We start from the raw sequence: 23,558 nt of genomic DNA, 5'->3' as shown, positions 1-23,558 counted from the left end.
TGAGTCTCAAACCACGGCCAGCCATCAAAGAAGGCGCATTGTGCTCAAAGCAAAACGAGAAAGGGGAGACGGGAAGCTAAAAACGAGAGCGAGGGAGAGAGACAGGCTTTTGTGCGATCCTTGTCTTAATTCAGCAGAGTTTTCAACACAGGTTTTACCTCCTATTGACATTCAAAACATCAGCACTACATAGGCACACACACACGCACAAAGACACACACACATACACGCACTTGCTCAAATGGCGTAACCTGAGATATTCACTTTCATTAAACCAGCCCAGACAGCATCTGTGTTTCGTATAGGAAAGGCGTTTCATTGAGCCGTGATCTTTGCTTCATGCAGGCGCACACTCAAGTGCGCGCACACACACTCACTTGCATATCCAAGCACGCATTCAAACACGCCTCTCTGCCTAGACTGTAGTTTCTATCGTCAAGGCCAAGGCTTTTGCTCTTAGCGGTTCATTGAGTGTTTTCTTTCTCTTTTAAAAGCAAAAAACCCAGAAAAAAAACAAACAAAAAAACGAAGCAAACCAGGAGAAAAGTAAAAATCGCTGCACGTGTTCTGTTTAGCTCAGTAGTTGCCTCATGGCACAAGCTCATGAATTCTATTAGCATGTAGTGGTGTTATCAGATGGCACTATACAGGCCAAAGGAACCAGCAAGCTTCAAAAAATCCAGCGTCAGGTGTAAGGAGTGCATTTACTTGTTGGGGAAATGCAGCAGCGGGACAATATTACGGCCCCGCACCCCTCGACCCTGCAGCCTCTTTAGGGCCCGTGGCCTGTAAGCTGGCATGACAAATAGTTTCAAATTTACAGAGAAAAATATAAAAATGGGAGAGGACAAGACGTATACACACACACACAAAACTATTGCCTTAAATTTTCCACCCCTGAAACAGAATCTGACAAAGAGCGCAATTTAGCGTTCTCACGAGGTCCTGATGGGTACCCGCGGACCCCCAGCACAAGGACCAGTGAACTGAGGCCCAGCCTCATTACAGGCTCTGGCTCACTTCATTTTTTAAGCTGTTTCCCCACATGCAGCATAAAAAAGCTCCAGCTGGTCAACTCTAAATAAGAAGAAACAAGTGCTTGTAGTGAGCATGAATAATTAGAAACCTCCCCGGTCCCCGCGAAGCTGTCTCTCTAGTGCCGGGCTCCAGGCAGCTTAGAGGCTGGTCGGCCTGCTTGTTAGGGCTACAGTCAGCATGTGACGGTGTGCTTGTGTCTGTGTGTGTGTGTGCAGAAGTGAATGTAAGTTAGCGTGTCTAAATTTGATTTGCACTGTGTGAATGTTTGCAGTGTTTGGTACTGTACTGTGTTCGGCTGGACGTTAAACACATCATGAGAGATACAGCCGAGGATGTGTCTGCGATTTTGTGTAAATCTTCTACTCCCTGTCCGCGTGTGTGTCTGTGCGTGTGTGTCTGGATGAATGGTCTTTGCCCCTCTGGGAATAGCCCTCTGTAGTGTGTGGTACGCTACCCTCATCTGCTTACCGACTCCAGCCCATAGTCTTGCTTTTATTCAGTGAGGTTGGCAGGTTTTACTCTTCTGAAACACACACGGGCCTATTCAGGAAGAGAGAAGGAAGAAGCTGGGCGACTTTCACTGCGTTTTATGTGTCATGTTAAGATAGCGTTGCACAAAGGCAGCTTGATTGTTGACGGCAACAATTTCACTACCATCCCCTCATCCATCTCATGTGCTCTTTCTTCGTGTCCTGTCCCCCTTTTTAGGACCGCCGTGCAAAATGATTGGCAGCTAATGAGGCGGGCGTGGTTAGGCAAACTGTGGCACGGGCTTGCTCGTCACGGGCTGTTTGTGTGTTTGTATGTGTGACTGGCCATTACAAAAACAGACCAACAGTCTGCAGCTGGGCTGCTTCCCCATGGGTGGCGATTTTTCACCCTTCCCCTCACCCCTTCCTGCAACTTTCCCCTCTTTGTGTGCTTTGTGTCTCGGATTGTTTCAAGATGAGTTTTGGTTTGTCCTTCCAGCCCATCAGAGCCAACGTAATCCAGACTTCCTTTTTCTTTGGCGTGTTTGTGGGAAGTAATCAGCATTGGCAACTGTAAACAGATGCACAGAGACAAACACATCGATAGTTTTCACACTTTCCTATTTTCCAACCACATACAGACACCAAATGAGTTGGATCTGAGGAAATACTGCTAATGCCTTGGGTGGAATAAATAGTGACTCACACTTGTTCAGATTTCCAGTAGAAATTCTATTTAATCTGTGGAGAATGAGGTAAAAATGTAATGTTCTTATAGCCTTTCATAAAAGTGTAAAGAGTAGAGATGTTTTCCGGCTACTCTTAGAGGATGGATTTAGAGGTTAGCCTGCCTTTCACATATTTCCTGAGGAAATTTCAGAAGTGTTTCCTAACACCTGCTACAGCCGACTCGAACATTATTGTGTATTCAGAGTGATTAAAGAGGAATTTACTTGCTACCTGTGCTCTCCAAATAATTTTCATCCCTTCATGATTGAATTTTCTAGGGTAAATGATAGAGGAGAATACATACAGTCTGATATTCTCAATTATCTTTCCGAGTCTCTTTTGCCCTCTTCCACCTTTCATTCTCCTTTTGTCTTTGATTAATCTTTGGCACTTAGTGGGATTCATTCTTGTTTAAATGTACATGGATATCGTCCTTACGCTCTGAGGGGTTGTCCTTCCACTTGTAAACCCTAGGTGGCAGTAGTGACCTGCGAGCCACTCCCCGGCTTAAAAGAGGTTTATTAAAGAATAATTAGAATGATGTATGGGACTGTCTGTCTCTATCCACATCCATTTTCCCCCAACATGACTATTTCATGGAATAAGTATCAAATTAGGTGCGCACGGGCTTTGTATGTGGGGCAGTTGAAAACATACACCAACTCTTAGTCATTTATCATCAGGCGTGTACGGCAGTGTCAGTGTGTTTGTGTGCGCACGTGTGACTGAGAAGGAAGATGCACGTTTATGAGTGACATAGGGAACTGCAGCAGCTACAGCTGGCTCTGTGGCATCTTTGAAGGGAAGACATGTTTTCCCTTCATGTTTGTGACAGTCAGCTCTGGACTTCAGATTGTGACTGATGATTTGTTTTTGTTTGAAGACTCTTGTATAGGTGACTTACTAGATCCACTTAAACCGCATTTAACTACCTTGGATTGTATCCCTTGCATCTTTTCCATGTCTTCAAAAAGCAAGGGAGGTCAGCAAAGCTAAATAGTGTCCCACTCACTTCCAGGACCTTTACCAGACTCCGCTAGAGTGTCCCTGCATCCGAGTGGACCACGTAAAATGCCACAAAAAGAACAAAACGGTGATTGATAAGACGGCTGAAACAAGAGAGCGACTTAACAGGGTGGCTGGCTGTCTGTCTTGCTGTCGCTCTACTACTCATGCTCGGTTTCCCCCTCTCCCTTTCTGCCTCCCTCTCTCATTCCACCATTGTGCAGCAACAAACACTCCATTCTGACAGCGGTTGAACTGTGCCGATACCCTTGAGCGTGCGGGGCAAAATGGGAGGCTTGTCAAAGCAGTGGTTGTTTACACTCTGCCAGGAATAATAAGAGGGGGTCGTTTTTCTGAACCGATTAATCACGAGCAGCCCTTGTACTTGTTTTAGAGAGCATTCCAGACGCAGAATAAATGTCGATGTGGGGTGGCAATTTGTTGTGGAAATAAAGCAGCTGATTGTTGTTGATCCGGTGCCGTTGCTATATTATTAGGGTCTGTGCGGCGAAGCTGCAGAAGCCACAGGTACAAACTGTTTAACGTCCGCTGCATTTTTAGCAGCGAGCGAGACGCATCGTCATCGCCAGGTTAATGGTTTTATTCATAATTGAAGTGATAACAACAGACAGAGCATCAGTTAGCGTCTCATCATAATACGAGTGGAGACTTTATTCTCTGTAGTTGTGCAGAACGACCTATGACCCGGTTTATAGTGATCTCATTGTTAGGCATTTATTGTGCTGTTTGGCTCATATTTGCTTACTGGCTATCCTTGGGCAACACACTTAGATCTCAATTTTAATGTTATAATGCCGTAACTTCATTATGTATCAAGTGCCCTGAGATGACTTCTGTTATGATTTGATGCTATATCAATAAAAGTGAATTAAATTTACTTGAATGAGATGCTTCAACAGATCAAACATCAACAGATCCATGTTCAAACCAGTGGCTGAATGGAATTTTCCACTTGGAAATCACCAGGCATTATCAAATTAAATAAGCCATGTAAAATTTACCGGTTGCATTTCTCCCTGTTTTGTTTGTACTTTAGTGCTCAAAATAAAGATCAGTAGAGGGACTTGCTGTTCACCGAAAATTCAAACCAAATGGATGGTTTAAAAAAAAAGTCTCACGAGGCTCCCCGGCAACAGCCTGTATTTCACAGTGGTCTTCATGAACGATGGCAGGTTACGGTTTTCTCTTTGTTTTTATGAGCCATCTCAATCCCACGACTCAAGGTGCTGAAAATAAAAGCTTTACATTTCCCGTCTTTGTTTTTGTTATAACCCTTTCATCTCTGTACGTTTAATTCAGTAATCAGATGGGGATAAAGGGTCCTGTGAAAGAATTAAAGACCGATATGCTTTTTGACCAAGTGATATTTTGGCTACAGCGATGCGTCGCTGAAGCTGAACCGAATCAAAGAATGAGTAAAAAGGAGTTTCTAATCTTTTCATCTGACGTTTTTATTGAATGCATCTTGGAGCAACCGAGGGCTCCTTTAAGACCCTGCCAGAGTTACTTAAGGAAATCAGAGTGGGGGGTTTTGGGAGCCTGCAGGGGTTCATTAGGACCAGACTGGTTCAACTTCCTTTTGCCAGGGAGGAAACAGAGAACACAGAAACACAGAGAGCGAGAGAAAAATGAAGAGAGGTAACGACCGGAGAATGAGGGCTAGCACGGGGAGGGAGCGGGGACGGGAGGGGAGCGCAGGGTCAGTGGTGACCAGTCAGAAAAACACGGTGAGAGACAGAGTGGAAATAGAAACTAGGGAGGAGAGGAGTGCAGCTGGCTGCAAGAAGAAGGTGAGAGACAAAACAGCTGAGGGAGAGCAAAGAAAGCCAGCGAGCGCTGCGATGCCAGTCTCTCCTGTGACAGCTTGACACCACGAATCAAACTAAGAAACGAAGACAAGTAACGAGACGAGCGTCACCAGGATCACTGCCAGTCTGGCTCTTACCTATGGGCTACGGCGCTCTAAAGCCATACTGTTTTCACCGTGGCTGTCACATTGGCGAGCGCTCTAAATGAACACAGACCTTCTTTTATTTATTTTTTCTTTAGTAATGTTTCGCTTTCTTTGATAAGATAACTGCAGGATGAAGTGGAGCGCCGTCCTCCTCGGCACAGAGAGGATTGTACACTTCATTCTTTTGAGCGAAAGAGTTGCATAGGGTCTCTCTGTTCCTGTTTTCCTCATGGCGCTAGAACACATTCATCACCCCCGTACTGATAAATGGCTGCTGTATACAAAATAATAAAAAACACACGCACACGCACGCTTACAAGGGCACGTCCGTACAAACACACTTCATATTTGTGAGGCTTTTGTAGCTCACCTGTGATATTTATGGAGTTATTGCCTAAACTAGTTAAAGGGACTCAGGCAGTGACAGCCCAGGGAAGGTTATATGCATATTTACAGACAGCCACAGCTCAGTATCGAGTTTCTGAGGAAATAGCAAGAATAAAAAGCTTCCTGGTATCACAACAGTCACGTTTCTTAGGTCAGTTTGGGTGTAGCTGCTGATCGCTGGAAGGTGCAGATTTACATTTTTTCTCCTTTATTTTATTTTCTATAGCTGCCTCGTGATCCTAATGCGCAGTCTTTCAGCAGTTACGGCCTTTTTTTGGGGGGGGGGGGTTACGCACACACGCTCTGGCTCTCGCAGTTCCTGGGAGTCTAGCAGCGGTGTAAATATTATCTTACATCACTGTTCCCGAATCTGCCACACAGCACTGAGCACCTTTATGTCAGGATTAGTAATGGGTAGTTCAGATGTAGGAGAGAGAAGGAGGGATGGAGTTACAGAGAACTACCCCCACAACCCTTGAGAGGCTTTGCATGCCGTCTCCAAAGGGGCTTTCAAATTTTGGTGCTCGGGAAAACCTCATGGTTCCAAATAGCTTGATGCTGCACGCCAGCCTTTTTTTCCATCCATCTCTTTTACCGTCCTTTACCCCACATTCCTGATTGGTGGATAGAACGGGATCTGTAATAGACACTAAAACCTGTGATTAGCTCAGTTTTGCTCTGTTACTGAAATCCCGACTTGTGATTGGCTGTTGTCCTGCTTTGATGTGTTCAACTGTATCCAACGGCTTTTTTCCAAAGGAAGACGGGAACTAGAGGAATAGTGTTTGTGACACAAGTACTCACGTTGACTGCAGAGTAAGGCTACTGGGAGAGGTTGAATTTCCAGCTAGACGCCCAGACAGTTGGCTTTGATTTTCATTCATAAAAGCAGATAATTTTGACTTCAGGGTACATAAACATTGTCAATGAATTGAGAAAAAACCCCGGAAAATATATTAATAGGAGGACATTGTCTATTAAGGTGATGTTAACTGTTGCTGTTCATAACCTCTGATTTTGTTGAACTGATTTATAGCAACAAAGTGACAAAATTCCCTTCGCTACTCAACAAATAAACCCTTATCCCATACGACCACATCACCCAGACGTTAAAAAGAAAATGGGCGGTCTAAGGCTTTTGGACATTGTTAATGAAAGAGCCGACTTATCTCCAAAATCAAGCCGTATCAAACTCGGCCAGCCTTTCGTTGGGCATCTGTTGCATTGTCATTTGAAGTCAGCTCATAGAAAGACACCATTCCTCTCACGGTTGCCAGTTCATTCACCCTCCCTCTGCACTTCTCTTCCATTTTTTGCAGCCTTTGTTGTCTCACATAATCTCTTTCTCACTGTGGGAACATAACAAAGAGTAAAAAGAATTGATTTGTTGTGTCAGGTATAATAACTGATATTTGAATACCTTGCACTGGTGCTGGAAATTGTTCCGTTAAGAATGGTACATTGCTCTTGAATTTCTCCCCAGATGATACCTGCTTTTGTACCTCGAATCCGAGGTGGCTCTTTCTGTTTCTTGCTGAGCGGAATCTCTCTGAGCGCTCTTGATTGTCCGTGATGGCACTGAGCTGAGCGACGGCAGTTCTCTGATGCTCGCAAAGACGTGCGCGTCGAGGCGTCGGGCTGTTGCGAGCAATCTTAGGATACAGAGTCAGGAACCAGGGTCAGTTATGGGGTGAGCGATTAACCCACACAATCTGTTTGTATGCATTCACTCTGACGCAAATATGCTCTTCTAAATGCACGGGCATACACTCGTCAGTGCCAGAGTGGATTTATGCCCAGGCAAAGGCTAAGAGTTGCAAAGTGTCTGTCAAAGAGAGAAAAAACCCTCAACTTTCATCTCTTTCTCACTACTTCTCTCCTTGTCGGAATAGATCTTTTTTTTCTTTTCTCCAAAGATGCTCTAAACTCACTCCTGTAATTGCGTAGCCTGTCTGTTGGACTGATAAGAAAGGAGAAAAAAGTGATATGAAGCAGAACAAGAAGAGAAAAAAATACTGAGCATCCTTTGAATGTGTCTGTTCTCTCTTACCTGACAGATCAATCGAGCTCCGAGCTTTGGGACAGATCAGAAGATTGATTACGATGTGAAGAAAGGTGTGCTGCTCAATGCCCTCAAACTCCTCAACATCAGGTATTGTTTTCCACCCTGTCTTACACATACACACCCATGCAAATAGATGCAACAAACTGCATCTACGGTTTGCAAATCCTGCCCGCGGCTCTTTTGCCCGTCTCTAGTGGCTCCCTGTGGCTTTCACAAAAATAAGTAGCTGAATATAAATATGGAAAGTAACTATGCTGCTGCTCTAAAAATGTGGAGCCTTTACATTGAATTAAAAAAAATGTGTTCCTCTCAGCCAGCCGGTCACCTGCTGCCTTATCCTCTTAGTTTTGCTGGAAATCAGTAGAGGTGTCTGGCATGGATGCACGTAAACACATAAATGTGTAGCCTTAGCTATGCATTCAAAAAGAAATAACAGGAAAACAAAGAATTTAACATGGAAAGATTTGAGTCCTTGCTGCTGGCACGCTCGATCTGAAGCCTATAAGACCACTACATGTTTTATCAACAAACTTCACAATTGCTCTGTTTAGTTGGTGAAGTTTTGTGCGCAGACGCACTCGAAGTTTGTATCAAGCCTTCCTTTAAAGGGCTTTAAATGCTCAGAATTCCAATCGGTGCTTAGGTTTCTTTTATTTATTTATTTATCTTTTTAAAATTATTTTGACGCACAGTACAATCCGGCCATTATCTTGTTTTGGTTTCAGACTGATGAGGCAGTAGTGACATTAGCGTGGACGCAGCAGGAAGTTGAAGCTTTGGACAAATAAATTGCTGTCTTTCTAAATTTGTGTGTTGGTGTTTCTGTGGTGGATAAAAAGACGGATAATGGCCAAGGTACAAAGCCATGCAATACCATCCACTGTGTGCTTTGTGAACCCTTCAATCAGAGATGCTGGGTGTTTGTGAGTTTCTGAATGTGTCTTTTTTTTAACCTGTGCGCTGATCTGTGGTCCGTATATCTACATACGCTTCCTCTGCTGCTCTTTGTTTTGGTTTGTGGGTGTATTTCCTTTCTTTTAAATGCGCACGGTTTTTATTTTGGAATGTATTTGTCGTATAGGTAGGGTGCGTGTTTGTGTGCACGTGTTTGTGTTTGCTGGCATGCTTTTCTGTCCCCTGGCTACGGAGAGTCTGTCCTGATTGATCATTGTACACCAGACCTCTGCTCTTTATTCCCTCTTTTCTCTGTGTGCTTGTCCTCCTCTTACTGCTCTAAATATAGTCTCAGCTCTGCTAGTCACACACATATATACAAACAAAGTGCACACACACACACACACACACACACTGGATCAATTACATGCAACATCGTATACATCTAATTTGGCCAAGTGAGGTGCACCGGGCCCACATAAAGACCGGCTCCATCCTCCTGAATGGATTCATGTGGGCCAAACAAATCTCTTCTCAAAGTGATTTGTTACATGGCTGATGTTTAATGTGCTGCCACAGATTAAAAAGGGAGATTTGGTTATTTTATGACAAATAAGTCGTAGGAGGGCTTGAAAGGCACGGGGAAGCTCTTTCCACTGGACATAGCGCTTATGTTCACGCTACAGTGAGTGTGGGGGGGCTTCGCTCACTTTTTCCTTGTATAGTAATGACTTTGCTTCCCCCAAAGGGAGGAGCTGGTGCTGTGTAGAGGTAGGCTTGGCTCTTGATTCTGCTCACCACATCAACTGTATCAAATGGGATCAATTCAGACCCGGTCGGGCATGGACATTGATAAACCTCAGTCCCCCAAAAGCACTCAATATCCAATTTAAAGGACCAGCGATTGACTAAAATGAATTGCCCTTTCTCTAGACCGCAGTGGCCCACTTGTTCAGAATTAGCTGTCTGGTCCTGTTCATCCCAGAGTTGTTTGTGTCTCAGCTTCATCTCTGTTTTTGTATTGTTGAGTGTTTTGTGGGGGCTTTTTGTCTGTCTTTTTTTTAAACCAGCACAATGATGTGATAAGGCAGATATTCAGGTCAGCTAGGGAGGAGGCCCACAAGCTGTCAGGCTTTATTATGACACTTTTAAAAACCCTTTTCCGTTGATTATGTGCGTGTGTGTTTTTCCCAGTACTGTCTAGTGTTACAAATAACCATTACATGCAAAGCAAAACTAAACAAAGAGAGCTTTGGTGACAGCAAACATTAAAAGGTGCGATCAGAATGTTTTTGCTCTTAGTTAGCTCTTAAATCCGAACCCTTTCCGTGTATGTGCGATGTTAGTTGTCTTGCTTTTCGTTGATCCAGGGCGAGTGATAAGAAACGCAACCTAGCCCAGCAGAAGGCAGAGGCTCAGAGACGGCTGTACGGACACGGATCCATGAAGAAACTCTCGGCCGCTTCCTCAGACTGGGAGAAACAACGTCACACGCTGGAGCGACGAAGAGAAGAGCTGGTGAGGACGAGCAGAAAGAAAGAGAAAGCAGGAGGGGAACAGAAATCCATTCATTTAAAACTTTTTTTTAAATTCACAAATACTGGGCTTTATATCCACTCCTTCACACACACTGTCCCACCGCAGGTACAACCACAGTTGTCTAAAGCGCTGGCTGGTATCAAACTGCAGGGCAGCATCTGCGATGCTAAGCACCTGTACAAGGCGGTGCTCCTTAACTGTGGTCGAGGGAGTTGAGAGCGCTACTCATTCATTTCCCCACCTGGACATTCAAAACCGGCCTGGGGATTAGAACAATGACTGCACAGTCTCGAGCGGCGGTCGTAAGTCATGAGATACTTTTAAGCTTTGCAGGCCACACGAAAATGTGCACAAAAAGGTGGTTTGGCTTCAGACAGGCTCACATCAGAGATCTGTGACGTGTCATTACAGACATTTACTTAACACACCGATCAGCTGGCACATCAATATATTTGACATATAAATTATATGTCTCAGCACCCTGCTGTATTATGCACTTGAAACACAAGTCGAAAAGCAGAAACTCAGTTTCAGTTACTTCTTACTTTGTGTCAGAAGACTCAAAAGTTTCTGACACAAGCATACCGTTTAATTATTTTCTCTTTGAAATGAAGTCGGGGGAGCTTTGCTCATGTATATGGGGAAAAGTGGCAGCTACTAGTACTTTAACGCCTCCCACCCTCTTTGATTAGCCTTTTGATTAGCCATGGCACTAATCAGTGGGAATGAGGAAAGATGGCGGAAAGGCACCTTTTAGAAAAAGGGCATCGCTTCGTTTTCGAGTGCTGTTATGGCTGAAGTGTGAGACCAGGTTTGGATCTATGAAAGGCACACGCTGCTTAGAGCTAAATGAGATTGCAGTGCTGGTAGGAAAGTGGTCCCCTCCTTTCGTCTTTATGCCAAATTGGCCAACTGAGCTCCACAATTACACCTTTGTAACATACTAATAAAAGAGTAAATGGACTAAATTATGAGTCATTGATGAGTGAGACTCTTTGTCCTCTTTTCTTTCTTGCAGGAATTCATTCTGTCTTTGCCTCTAATAGAATATATTGTTTTGTTGGCACTGACTTTCATCTGGAAGAAGTTGTCATTTGTCTCTTTGCTCTTCTCTTATGTTTAGAAAGAGCGGCTGGCGCAGGTTCGCAAGCAGATTTCAAGGGAGGAGCATGAAAAGCAACATCTGGGGAACTACAGGTAGGAAAGAGGCAGACAACTGGGGCGAAGAGCCTCTCCCTCCAGGAACACCACCCACTGTACTTGTGCCAGTGCTCTTACATTTATGGGGGTCATCTCGAGAGTGCCAGGCTCTCAGGAAAACAAATAAAGCTGTTGCAGAAAGAACAACCAAAAGCGAATCTATTGTTTGGAGAGAAGAACTGACTGAACGAATGACGAGAATGAAAGCTGTCCAGTGATGTGTAGGAACAAGGATCAAATTGTTATTCTTCTATGCACAGTGTGCACCACAAAGTTACTTTAGTGTACACCTTTCTTGACAAATGGCAGCCGGCTTTTCCCCACACTTTTATCTCCCCCCGAAATCCAGCAGGGACACTGGAAGACATTAAGCGTGTCAATTTTTAATAGTCAGCTCACAGATGGAGCAGATTCACCTTACAGCATGACTCAGCAACACAAAGTTCAGATTTGCTGCTTGTCCCTTATAAATTGTTAATGCTCTTTCCTCCCTCTGTGTCTCTTCCTGCCTTAATCCAACACATACCCCCCCCGCCTCGCTTTTCTCTCCCAGTATGTTCCTCATTCACCCACTTACACACAAAAACAAAGACAAACAGTCACAACTGGCTCACACACACAACACACACCCTTCTTGCTGTCTTCCCAACTCTAAGTGACTTCTTGACTCATCACTTGAGTGAATGGCTGGTGAATTTTGAATGCTGATCCAGGCCTGCATGAAGTGCTGTCACCTCCTTCCTATTTTTCGACAGGCAGTCAGACAGTCAATCAGGCAGGCTGGCGTCTGTCTGGAGCACCCTGGTAAAGACCTCTTAGCATTCAAATAGTGTCCCTGCACAACGCTGAAGTCTGATTAACACAGTGCTTCTCATTAGATGAGTTTGGGTAATGAACTGACTTACATTGTGCTATTAGATGAAACTGTATCAGGTACAGACAATGACCGTGATCCGAGGGAAACCCAGCAGGTATTTGCTCTTCAGTTAGGATTCTTTAAAGGGTACAGCTTGTGTTTTATATATACATGTAATATATATATGTGTGCATAGCACAAAGAGGTACGCTTACAGTTGAGAATGCTCATATTAAAATAAAGAATAGAAATAAAAGGTCAGCATATGTAAATTAATGTGAAAAAGAAAGTTTCGGAGATAAAAGACTTGTAGACCAACTTCCTTTACACAGACAAAACCAAAGTGGTGATAGCTGGCCCGTCCCTCGGCCTAAACTGGGCAATGCAACAGCGATCCCACCAAATCCACAGCAGACAACCCGATTGAAATGCTGAGCAGACCCTCAATCAGCTGAAGCAACATCATAAAGAAGAGTGGGCCAAAATTCCTCCACAGTGATGTGAGAGACTGATAAAGTCATACAGAAAACAATTACTTCAACTTATTGCTGCTAAAGTGGTTCTGTGAGCTATTGAATCATGGCGTGCATTTAGGTTTTCACTTGCTTTTTTCACATGTCTCTACAGTAATCCCCGTGAGCAGACCCTCAGACATCAGACTACTCTAAATGCTCGTTTTTAGACAGGTTTTTTTTGCACTGTCGACTTAATGCGAGTGGATAAAGCCCTGTCTGCCTGCTGTTTGTATCTTTTGCGCACTCTGGGATGTGGTTCACACTCCCAGAGTGAACGGGCCCCTTTAAATGTCTGGCGACAGCAAACTTTAAAGACCTGTTGACCAAATCAAATGTTTTTATTCAGTAGAGTTTCAGATGTTAGTTTTTCTTTAACTCCAGTTGAGGACTGAAAGTAAGGCCCAGCAAACGTTTTAGTTAAACAATAGTGAGAGGTCACCCCCACGTAAAACGTCCATTTGCTCAGAGATAGACGCTGCCAAAAAGACTGAGCAGTTAACACCCACTATTAAAGTGCCTCACCTTAAGCTTCTCAGTCGAGTGATTCATGACGCTCTTTAGGATTGAAACGTTCTGGCTCTTTTCATATGTTATGAATCCATTTTCGTTTATGTGACCGTTATAAAAATGTGTCTTGGGAATGAAAAGAACCATTACATGCACCCTAGAAACTGAGAAGTCTCACATATAGTGAATTCAAGGGATGGGATTCAAATGGCAGCTTTATCTCAGGTCTCACAATCAATGTACCTGTTTGCATAATACTGGGTAACGGCTTTGGTCCAATTAAATAGTTCAGCTTTATGTGGCATTACACAGAAATCTGCTACACATACACGTGTATCTGTGAGTAGCTCAAAGCCTATTAATCAATATTTAAAAAGAGCCGGCCTGTCATTGTGCCATGGTAGAACATTTTCCACTGCTGTGTCCTTGCTGTGACTTCATTCATCTCTATAGTTTTCTCTTTTAATCACAGGTCTGTGCTTGTGAGTGTTTTTCTAACCAACTTGAGGGGAGTTTAGCACTTAATATCGTCTGTGCAGACGCCAGACTACATTCATGCTTTTGCAATAACTAAGGCCAGTTCTTATCTTGATTAAAACAATAACCTTGTTTTGACTTAATGGCTAAAGCGATGGCATTGGGAGTTTGCAGATGTATTATGAGGGTAACCAGGCATTGTTCTAATCCCCTCAGGCCTTGGATAAACACCGAGCACTGTTATTTTAGTCTTAAGGGCACAAATGTGAATGTGTGAATGGGCGCATTAGCAAAGACTGCAAACACAGTGAAGCTCGTGCACACGTCGGTGTACAGCGTGTAGAAAGCTGTTGTATTAATGCACCGAGTGAAAAGATTGACTGATGTTCATGCAGTTTCTTCACTTAAGGTCTCATTAATATTCTTCTGTCTGTATTTGCTCTTTGCTGCCTCCTTCCTCCTCCTTCACTCTCACCTTTTGTTTGTCTTTCTCTGCACTTGCTGCACCTTGACCTTTCTGTCTCTCCCACCAATTATTGTGCCTCATCTTTATCTTTCTTTCTATCCCTGTTCTTTTTTTATTTTCTTTGTCTCTCTAAATCTCTTTACCCCTTTTCCACTTTTTTTTTTACCCCCACTGACTTCCTGAATATTTCACGGCTTCTCTTTCCACCCCATATCCCTCTTTTCCTTAACCTGAACCACCCTTTTTCTCATTCTTCCACTCCGTCTCTTTCACCTTCTACTTTTATGACCCCATTTGTGACCCATCATTTCCCTTCATTTTCCCCTTTCCTTTGTCCATTGTTCCTCACCTCGTCTTCACTCTCTTCTCCTTTCTCCCTCCTTCTCTGCGGTCCACAGACGTATTTACCCCCCAGACGACAAGCTGCTGTTGGAAAAGTATGAAAGCCTGCTCTCGGCCGCCTTTCAGACCTTCCTCGCCGGGCGAGCTGCCTCACTTCAAAAGGAAATGAATAATCCTCTGAAACGAATGAAGGCACGTACGTCAGTGGCAGACTGTCACGGACTCACACACGCACACAAGCAAAGAAAACTGCAGAAACCCACACCCAAACATATTCAGACACTTGTGGACAAGCAAACGTAAAAGAAAAGAAGCACACACACATTTCTATTAAGATTCTGCCCATAGAGACAAAAAGGATGCACAAATAGCGCGAAAGTGTGCCGCAGCCCTTGGTATTTGTTAGAACACCTGAAAATACGTCCTTCTTCTCCTCTCTACCTTTCCACTGTCATTCAGCCTTTTCACAAATATTCATTATGTTGTGCACATGAGCTTTTAAAAGCAAACAACAATGTCACTTTTATTACTTTATTTACTTCCTCTTTCTTCTTCTGTGTTTTCCTACGTTTCTTCCTTTCTGCAAAGGTTAACCAAGTTGCTGGCCACACATTTCAATGCATTTTTATGCAGTTTGATTACATATTTATCGCACTTACACACATATACCAGCACTCTGCAGTATCAGGAGGAATGCATCTTCAGTTAAGCTTTGAAGGTAAAGGTATGAAGAGAGGACAACGGCTGATCTACATCAGAAAGATGAGAATGGGAGATGAAGGAACGATGAGCGGAGGATAATATAGTCATAAAGTAAAAAAGATGGTGAGACACTGATAGAGAGTTGTTTTGTTACTATTGTTTTGACTTGACTAGAGTACAAAAAAATGGAGAGAAAGGGGCAATTTTTGGTTTTCATGTCTGGTTATGTATTCAAGAGGAACAAATCAATGGAATGAAAAGACACAGGGGAGGGAACCGTGGGATATTTAAAAACACGGAGCGAAGAAGCAATGATGAGGAGGAATGATGCAGATAGAACAAAAAAGCCTTAACTGCGTTTGGCAACTGAATAGCAGAAGTGAATACTGTGCAGAATGTGGATATTTTTGACAGTAGTATTGACATTACAAGTACATATCAAAGTACTGTCATATGGAGCCATCGGAGCTTTTGTGGAAACTGCCTCAGCAGTTTGCACCCTGTCGCAGTGTTTTTTTTCTTTCAAAAACTTATTGTGTGTCCTTTAAAGAATGGAAATCTCTGCAGAGCATTTTTAGAGATGTCAATCAAAGACTGGTCAGAGCCGAAACAAAATATAAAGGCAGCGAGTGTTGCTTTTGTGTTTCCTATCTAATAACACGATCATGAGTGACAACTCGACTGTCCTTATTCAGAGACAGAGTGTGAGATACTAATCTGAACCATTTATGGGGAAAAAGATGTTCCTGAACTGCAGTATGATATTCATCAGAGCACAAAAAACACATCTTATGCAAACGTTTTCTTGCCTTATGTTTAAACATTTCCTCTAGTTTTGAGAGAGTCTGCGGGTGTTTTCAGGTACCTTTCTAAAAGCAGTGGGGGAGGCGGCTCGTGGAGCCAAGCTCTATGTTTAGTCACTACTCTGCCACTTTAATAGGTACGTCGCACTAGTAGAGAAGAATTAACACAGAATGGAGAGAATGAAAGTTACCCACAGACGGTCTGAAGTGTTATTCTTCTATGCACAGTGTCAACTTTGGACCTATTCAGAAAACTGCATTAGCATGTACACATTTCTTGACAATTGCCAACTGGCTTTCCCCACACTTTCATTATTCCCCCACAGAAAACATAAAGCACGCCAATTTTCAATAGTCAGCTCACAGATGGAGCAGACTCACTGTAAGGCGTGACTCGGCAACACGAAGTTTGCTGCTTGTCCCTTATAAATTGTTACACACTAACCAGCCACTTTAATAGGTACACCTTGTTAGCACCAGGTTGGACCCCTTTGGCCTTCAGAACTGCTTTAGTTCATCAAGGTGCTAAAAAAATCCCCAAAGGTTTTGGTCTACCTTGACATGGTTGCGTCACAGTTTTTTTTCTCATCAGCATCCGTGATTTACGTCGTATGTTTCACCAAATCCCAAAGGTGCTCTGTTGGACTGGGATCTGGTAATCGTGCAGGACATTTGGATACAGTGAACTCAGTGAAACCAGAATAAGATGTTTTAGAGTTTTGTGCCACAGCACGTTATCCTGTTGGCCATCAGACGATGGATCCACTGTGGTCATGAAGAGATGGACGTGGTCAGAAACAATGGCTAGAGTGTTTAAACAACACTGTGCTACAGAAATCGTCAAGCATCAGAACGTTTATTATTTGTACAATTTTCTCCGATGATGTTAGTGATCCCGTGCTGTTCTTATATGACAGGATGGCACCCGGTGTGGTCTTCTGCTGCTGTAGCCCACCTGCTTCAGGTTTTGATGTGATGTGATGTTCAGAGATGCTCTTTTGCATTTCTGAACTTGGTTGTAACCCGTAGTTATCTGAGTTACTGTTGCCTTCCTATCAGATCGAAGCAAACCAGCCATTCTCCTCTGACTTTGCCTTTTTCTGCTTAAATGCACTTAATTGCTGGATATTAACCTTATCAAGCATTTTTACAGGTGTGCTTAACAAAGTAGATGGTGGGTGTATATTTCATAGTTATTGGTCGTATCATTACGATTCAAATGCTAAATTAGTGAGCTTTCTTTTTAGCTCCGTGTGCATGCGTCTGCTGTCGTGCATGGCTCTACTAGTTTCCCTCCCTTCCATTTCTGTTCTTTGTTTTATTGTGTGCCCTTTGCAAAACACACCTAGCAGAGCAGCTGAGAGACAAGTGAAAGGAAGATAATGTCATTCGAAGAGATGACAACTTGTTATGTTACTGTAAACAAAAGCTTCCCAACAAGTGTTAAACCAAGCATAACAAAATGAGAAAGAGAGACTGAGAGAAGCCAGAGCTGTTCTGTCATTGTCAGCGGCTGAGACTGTTTGACAGTCTAAATTAAATCAAACAGAATTTAAAGAGAACCGAATAGAAAGTGTGTAAAAATGAAAATACCTCCAGACTGGTTTAAGTTAGATTAGCATTAAAAACTTAATTTATCAGGGAGTTTCATTACTCGTGATGTTGCTTTTTTTCTTTGAGACATCATTCCTTAGCTCTGCTTAGATGGGCACACCATGCAGCCAATCAAATGCAAAGGCAGATTGGGATCATACGGGATAATCATGTGAAAGAAGGAAGGGGGCGTTTCCAAGACAGGAAGTGTTGTGGTACAAAGAGACGGGAGCCGGTCGGGAAAAATGGAAGAAACACGTGAAGATGTAAAATGAGCAGCGTCTGGCTGCATTTCAGTGACTCTGGGTTTCTGATTGTTTAAATGAATCTGAATGTGCGTTTAAAGCCATTTATGATTCTTAACTTGTTGAATCTGCCGCTCACCACAACAAGCACAAGCACAAATTTTGCACTTTTAACTGCTTTTTCACAAGTTTCACAGCTTTTCCTACTGATAAAAACCTCCCATATGGCCATTTATACAACACAAAGTAATTAAGCAATAAACAATTAACTTGTTGAACCCCAATGCCCCCAGTACTGGAGGCGAGAGGGAGAACATCTGGAATTACCGCCAGATCTGTTATTTAAATATAGAAGCGTGTGGTTTTCACAGAAACGTCAGAATCTCATCCAAAAGCCCACAAAACCATTTCAACAACCACCAAAAAGCTAAAACAGCAAAAAGAGCATGTAAATACCATCCATCTTCTTCTGCTTATCCGGGGCCGGGTTGGGGGGGCAGCAGCCTAAGCAAAGACAGAGCGATCTCACTCCCGAGGCGTAACATGTCGACGTTTTGTCACGTCCCGCGGCGTTCCTGAGGAACGCGAAAGGAGACCTTCGGCGTTCTTATGGTACGCGGCGGGTTATGGCTGGAATCCAGTGCAATGACGCTCCCGCGGTAGTAGACGTTCCAGCCCTGTATTCCAGCCCTAAACCTAACCTTATCCCTAGCCCTGACCATAACCTTATTCCTGACCTTAACCAGGACTTTAATGATGTTAAATAGCGTGTTTCTAAGCGATTTGAAGAAAAAGAGCGAACATGTGTAGGTTCAGTCCAGACGGTTCTCATATTTCCTCTTTTTCCGAGGTCGTCATTTAGGAACGTGGTGGGTAGCCGAAAACGTAATATGGTGACGATTTGTCACCTAGTGTAAAATGTTACGCTTTGGGAGTGAGAACGGGTTGGCAAAGAGGCCCAGACCTCCCTCTCCCCAGCCACCTTCTCCAGCTTGTCCGGGGGAACACCAAGGCGTTCCCAGGCCAGCCGAGAGATGTAATCTCTCCAGCGTGTCCTGGGTCTGCCCCGGGGCCTCCTCCCGGTGGGACGTGCCTGGAGCACCTCACCCAGGAGGCGCCCAGGAGGCATCCTTGTCAGATGCCCGAACCACCTCAGCTGGCTCCTTTCGATGTGGAGCAGCAGCGGCTCTACTCTGAGCCCCTCCCGGATGGCTGAACTTCTCACCCTATCTCTAAGGGAGAGGCCAGCCACCCTTCGGAGGAAGCTCATTTCTGCCGCTTGTATCCGTGATCTTGTTCTTTCGGTCACTACCCACAGCTCGTGACTGTAGGTGAGGGTAGGGACGTAGATCGACCGGTAAATCAACTCGACGGACCAGTACAGCGTCTGCATCACTGCAGCTGCAGCACCAATCTGTCTGTCTCCCGCTTCCTTCTGCCGTCACTTGTGAACAAGACCCCGAGATACTTAAACTCCTCCACTTGGGGCAGGAACTTGTCCCTGACCTGGAAAAACACAAAACGCAGATCCGTCTGTTCACCTGACAGCATGAACACAGACATGCCGCCAGATGCTGAAAGCGTCATCTCACAGATTCTGAAACTGCAGGTTTTTGTCACTTTCTGACCAAAATTCACTGAACCAGCAGCTAAATAGCCCAAAACTACGCTTCGCACATCGTCATGGATTCCCTCTTGCTTTGGCTGCACTTCCTGCACAGCTCGATCTCTGTGCGTTTCTGAGATCCTAATTTCTGCTGTTCAGTACAGAAGAAACTTTAACTTTTACAAATTAGGGCAAATTGCAATACGCTTAGCTATGCCTTTAATAAAACCTTTGCAACTTTGTGAAAAACAGAAAAGTTTCAGTTTTTTTTTGAAAAAGATTGTTTTTCCGTTTCTGCTGTAGAAGTTTCTACAGTTAAAACTAAAACCCTGGACAGTCTGGGCATTGAGCTACCAGAACCTATTCTGTCATTTTAGTCCAAAGAGTCGAGCTGAGAGATTTCTTTCTTTGTCACAGCAGCTTTTTCTTTATCATGTAGAAAAACATTAAACATGTAACTTGTAACTGACAGAAAGTCAGAGTTTCACTGGCCTCGCCCACTTAGGGTCAAAGTGGGCTGTATGTGGCCCGCGATGTAAACTGAGCTTGACACACCTGCTCTACTTGTTTTCATAGCTGACAGAACACATTTCTGTGCCTTTTTTAACCATATTCACTCTTAGTGTATCTATGAGTTAAGCACCTCTGGCCCAGATTAACCACGCTAAAACTTCTTTAACTGAAAGTTTACAATTTTGAGTACAGAGCCATGTCCATAATTGTTTGGACAAAGGCACAATTTTTGTATTTTTGCCTCCACAGCGTGGCGTACACCACCAAGAGTGGAATTTAAATCAAGCAATCAACATTTCATTGAAGTGAAGACTTTTAGCTTTAATTCAGCAGATTTTACAAACGTCCATTAATCTACAATTATTACAGACATTTTTATATGCAATACTGTAGTCTCAAAGACTCAAATTTAATTGGAAAATGGACTGACAATCAGGTTCATATCCAGGTAAGGCCTGCTCCCTGACGCGTTCTTAAATGCAATGAATGCATTGATCAGCTCAGCAACACCCACAGATCACAGAGAACAGCTAAAGTGCATGATGACAGAATTATTTCAATGATTAGGAAAAAAACAACATATAACAAAGTCAAGAATGTTCTTAAGGACCTACACGTTTCACTGCCAGAGTCTATGACCAAGAGACGCATTCATCAGTGACAACAGAGGTTTATAAGTGCAAACCACTAGTTACACACAAGAAAAGAGGCTGTACACGGCCTGTGAGATAAAACCAACGTGAACCAGAATGATGACTGCAGAGGATTAGCATTAGTACAAGTATTAAAAACAATCCTTGTAATTAATTTCTGTCAGTTTTGCCAGTAAATTTAGTTAATAACGAGACTGTGTATTAACATGTGTGTCAAACTCACTGAAATGAATCCAGAAAGCCTGCACTCCAGTGACACGATGATTATTTGATTTAAAATCCACTGTGATGATGTAGAGTGGTAAAACCACAAAAAGATTGTGTCGTTGGCCAACAAATTATAGACCAAATTTAAATCTAATTTAAATCTACTCATCTTAAGCTTTACTTGAAACAAAACCATTATTATTGGTAACATAAATAATATCTCGTGTTTTGCATGTTTATGAATTCATCATCTGGCAAGCACTGCCTGCTACCTCAGGCATTTTTTTTATTTAAAATAAGCCAGAGGTTATTTGCCAGCATGCCATTTATCATGTTTGACAGACGCTGTACCTGCAAGACTCACGTTTGCTGCCTTTGAGGGCTTCTTGGGGCCACGAATTGAAAAATGTCATGGATTGTCACACGATCAAAGGAAAGTAAAACCTGCATTGTAAACATGCTGATTGACTGTAGAGCACCCTCCTGACTTGGACCACTGTGCTACAGACAGCCCAGCCACAGGTTGCACTGGTTTCCACTGGGTTCGGCTCACCTTTATTCCTTTTCTGATTACAGTTAGGTGGAACAGGTATGAGTCGGGCTGTTAGTCCTCTCGTCTATCTTAGCTACCAGTGTTTCCCTGTGCGCTCAGGTGACGTCTTCCTAATCCTGCAACTGTTTCACTTGGATACTGACTGGAAAAAAAGGATGTAAAGCAGATGCACGCTCAGTTTGCCTGAGGAGCTCTGCCAATGAAACAGAACAGCACAAGTATACAAACTGCACAAGATGTCTCCAAGCACTTCAGAGCAATTGCAGAGCCCATGAAAGCGGTAAGGGGTGCAAATATATGAAATGAATACAAGAATGGTAAGAACATGTAAGTCTCGCTGTATCTAATATTTAAAAGCAAATTGCAGTGTTAAAAAGGGGAAAAAGGTTAGTCCTAAAGACCTCTGTGTTACACAATTTGTTGTCCAGTGACATAAAAAGTACTGTGTTTGTAAAATACAGTTTATTATCCTACATGGATCCGACACGGACAGAGACCATTGGTAGTGCAGTACTATAACATGCAGCTTACGTAACATGCACACAGGCACACGGCTGAAAATGTTTATTTTGGGAGTAAAGTAGGAACAAAAAGCTGAGTAGTGACAGTGTAGCAGGTCGCAGCCTAAATTTCACAGTTTTATAAACTCTTAACAAAAGTACTTAAGAAAAGCTAAATAGCTCTCAGCTTCTCTTAAATTCTGTATATGCGTCAGATTTGGTTTTCCCACGTACTGTAAAGCATTTGAAAGCATCCATGTAATCTGCTTTGGTGAAATTTAACAAAGTAATGGTCCTTCAGTGATTTTAAAACTACTGTGGGTGGGGAAGCGCTCACCTCGTGAAAGGAGGCGAGCATTGAGTTGGCATGCTCTTTACTGCATAGAAATGGCTGCAAGTTGTAAATGAATTTATCAGAGCAATGCAAAGTAAAGCCACAATATAAACAGCGTTTCAACATTCACTGCAATAGACGTCCCGCAACACTGAATGTTGTTATCATGAAAAACTTAAATACAGCTTAAAATGATGGAGTTGACTCAGACTGTGTTCATACAGCATATTCATCTCAGTCTGTCTTTTTTCAGTCACTCTAATGATGAAAGAGCAAATGCAGCAGGCTGGGGAGAAAGCCCTGCACTCGGCGTCATTTTCAGAGCACTCTGACGTTTTTTGCAGACGCTTCGGGACCTTTTCAGAACTTTTCAGAAAGGCACTGGCGTTCTCACTTCTGCTGCCTTTCAGGAAGCGTGTCATACAGTACTAGTCACCCCGATAACCAAGACAACGAAGGAGAAGTTTGTCCCTGCTGTGTCCATTTTATGCTTCAATAATAAAACGCAAAGGAGTGATGCTTTTCTGTCACATGACAATGCATGGAGCGGCGATATATTGTCAGGATATTGTTGTCATGGAAACAAAACCCACACACAGTGACGGGGTGCTTTGTTTGATGGAGCTCCTCAGCGTCCTGCCTGTTTTCTGCCAGAGAAAATATATGGACACAAGCCCTAAATAACTCAGCAGTTACCTGTTAGCTCTCCTTTTTCTTTTACCGGGCTTCTTAAATTACGAGGCTTTGATGAAGAATTGTAAATCTGCACGTGGCTCTGTCTCAGCTGTCTGAGCAGCTTCTATAACTGCACAGTGACAATTCGCCAAAACAACCGAACCGAAAAGCCGCATGGCAATCAGAAAAAAGCGAAAACTTACAAACTGTATGAACCCAGTGATGCATACCTTTACCATAAAGTCCAAAGTCTTCCAGACAGTGAAGTATGCCACTGTAAATGTTCACACACTCACCAACACTGTGAGCCAGGGGCACACTGACCTTTTCGCAAACCCCGAAAGCAGCTTGATGGCTTATCTGAGAGAAAACAATCACTTTTCATCTGCATTTGAGCAGCAAGTGGGAGCTTGTTATGTCGCAGCCATGAAGCAACATTAATCACCTTTGCCTGCATTTCAGCAATAGCCAAATGGCCAAGGCTTCAGTGTACTGGCGACCGCCATGACGCTGCCTTCACGAGCGCTGCCAGCGAGCAGTGCGTGCTCAGCCGGGGCCTCGCTTCTAACCCTCGCTCCCAGATAAGGCTCGCATGGCTCTGAAGTTAAACTTTTTCATCTCTTCTTCTTTTTTGATGATTTAAGTTTGCTTAAAAGTGTGAAATATCAAAGCATTCCTATTAAACTTTATCAGTGCTTCCTCGAGGTTT

General features: G+C 43.4%; 1 protein-coding gene across 4 annotated transcripts in view; it reads left to right on the top strand.

Annotated features, from left to right (window-relative positions):
- The window catches only part of ttll7 (tubulin tyrosine ligase-like family, member 7), an 82,165-nt gene that overhangs the window by 33,452 nt on the left and 25,155 nt on the right, over nucleotides 1-23,558 (top strand). For all 4 annotated transcript variants that reach the window (XM_004561492.4, XM_004561493.2, XM_076874442.1 and 1 more), the window contains exons 10-13: nucleotides 7,662-7,756; nucleotides 9,934-10,081; nucleotides 11,226-11,299; nucleotides 14,522-14,657. In XM_004561492.4, coding sequence (XP_004561549.1) covers nucleotides 7,662-7,756; nucleotides 9,934-10,081; nucleotides 11,226-11,299; nucleotides 14,522-14,657 — 453 coding nt within the window. The remainder of the gene's footprint in view (nucleotides 1-7,661; nucleotides 7,757-9,933; nucleotides 10,082-11,225; nucleotides 11,300-14,521; nucleotides 14,658-23,558) is intronic.

This window comes from Maylandia zebra, linkage group LG15 (assembly GCF_041146795.1).
Source record: "Maylandia zebra isolate NMK-2024a linkage group LG15, Mzebra_GT3a, whole genome shotgun sequence".
Lineage (NCBI taxonomy): Eukaryota > Metazoa > Chordata > Actinopteri > Cichliformes > Cichlidae > Maylandia > Maylandia zebra.
Note: the sequence above shows the minus strand (reverse complement) of the source record. Positions and strands in the feature narration are given on the sequence as shown.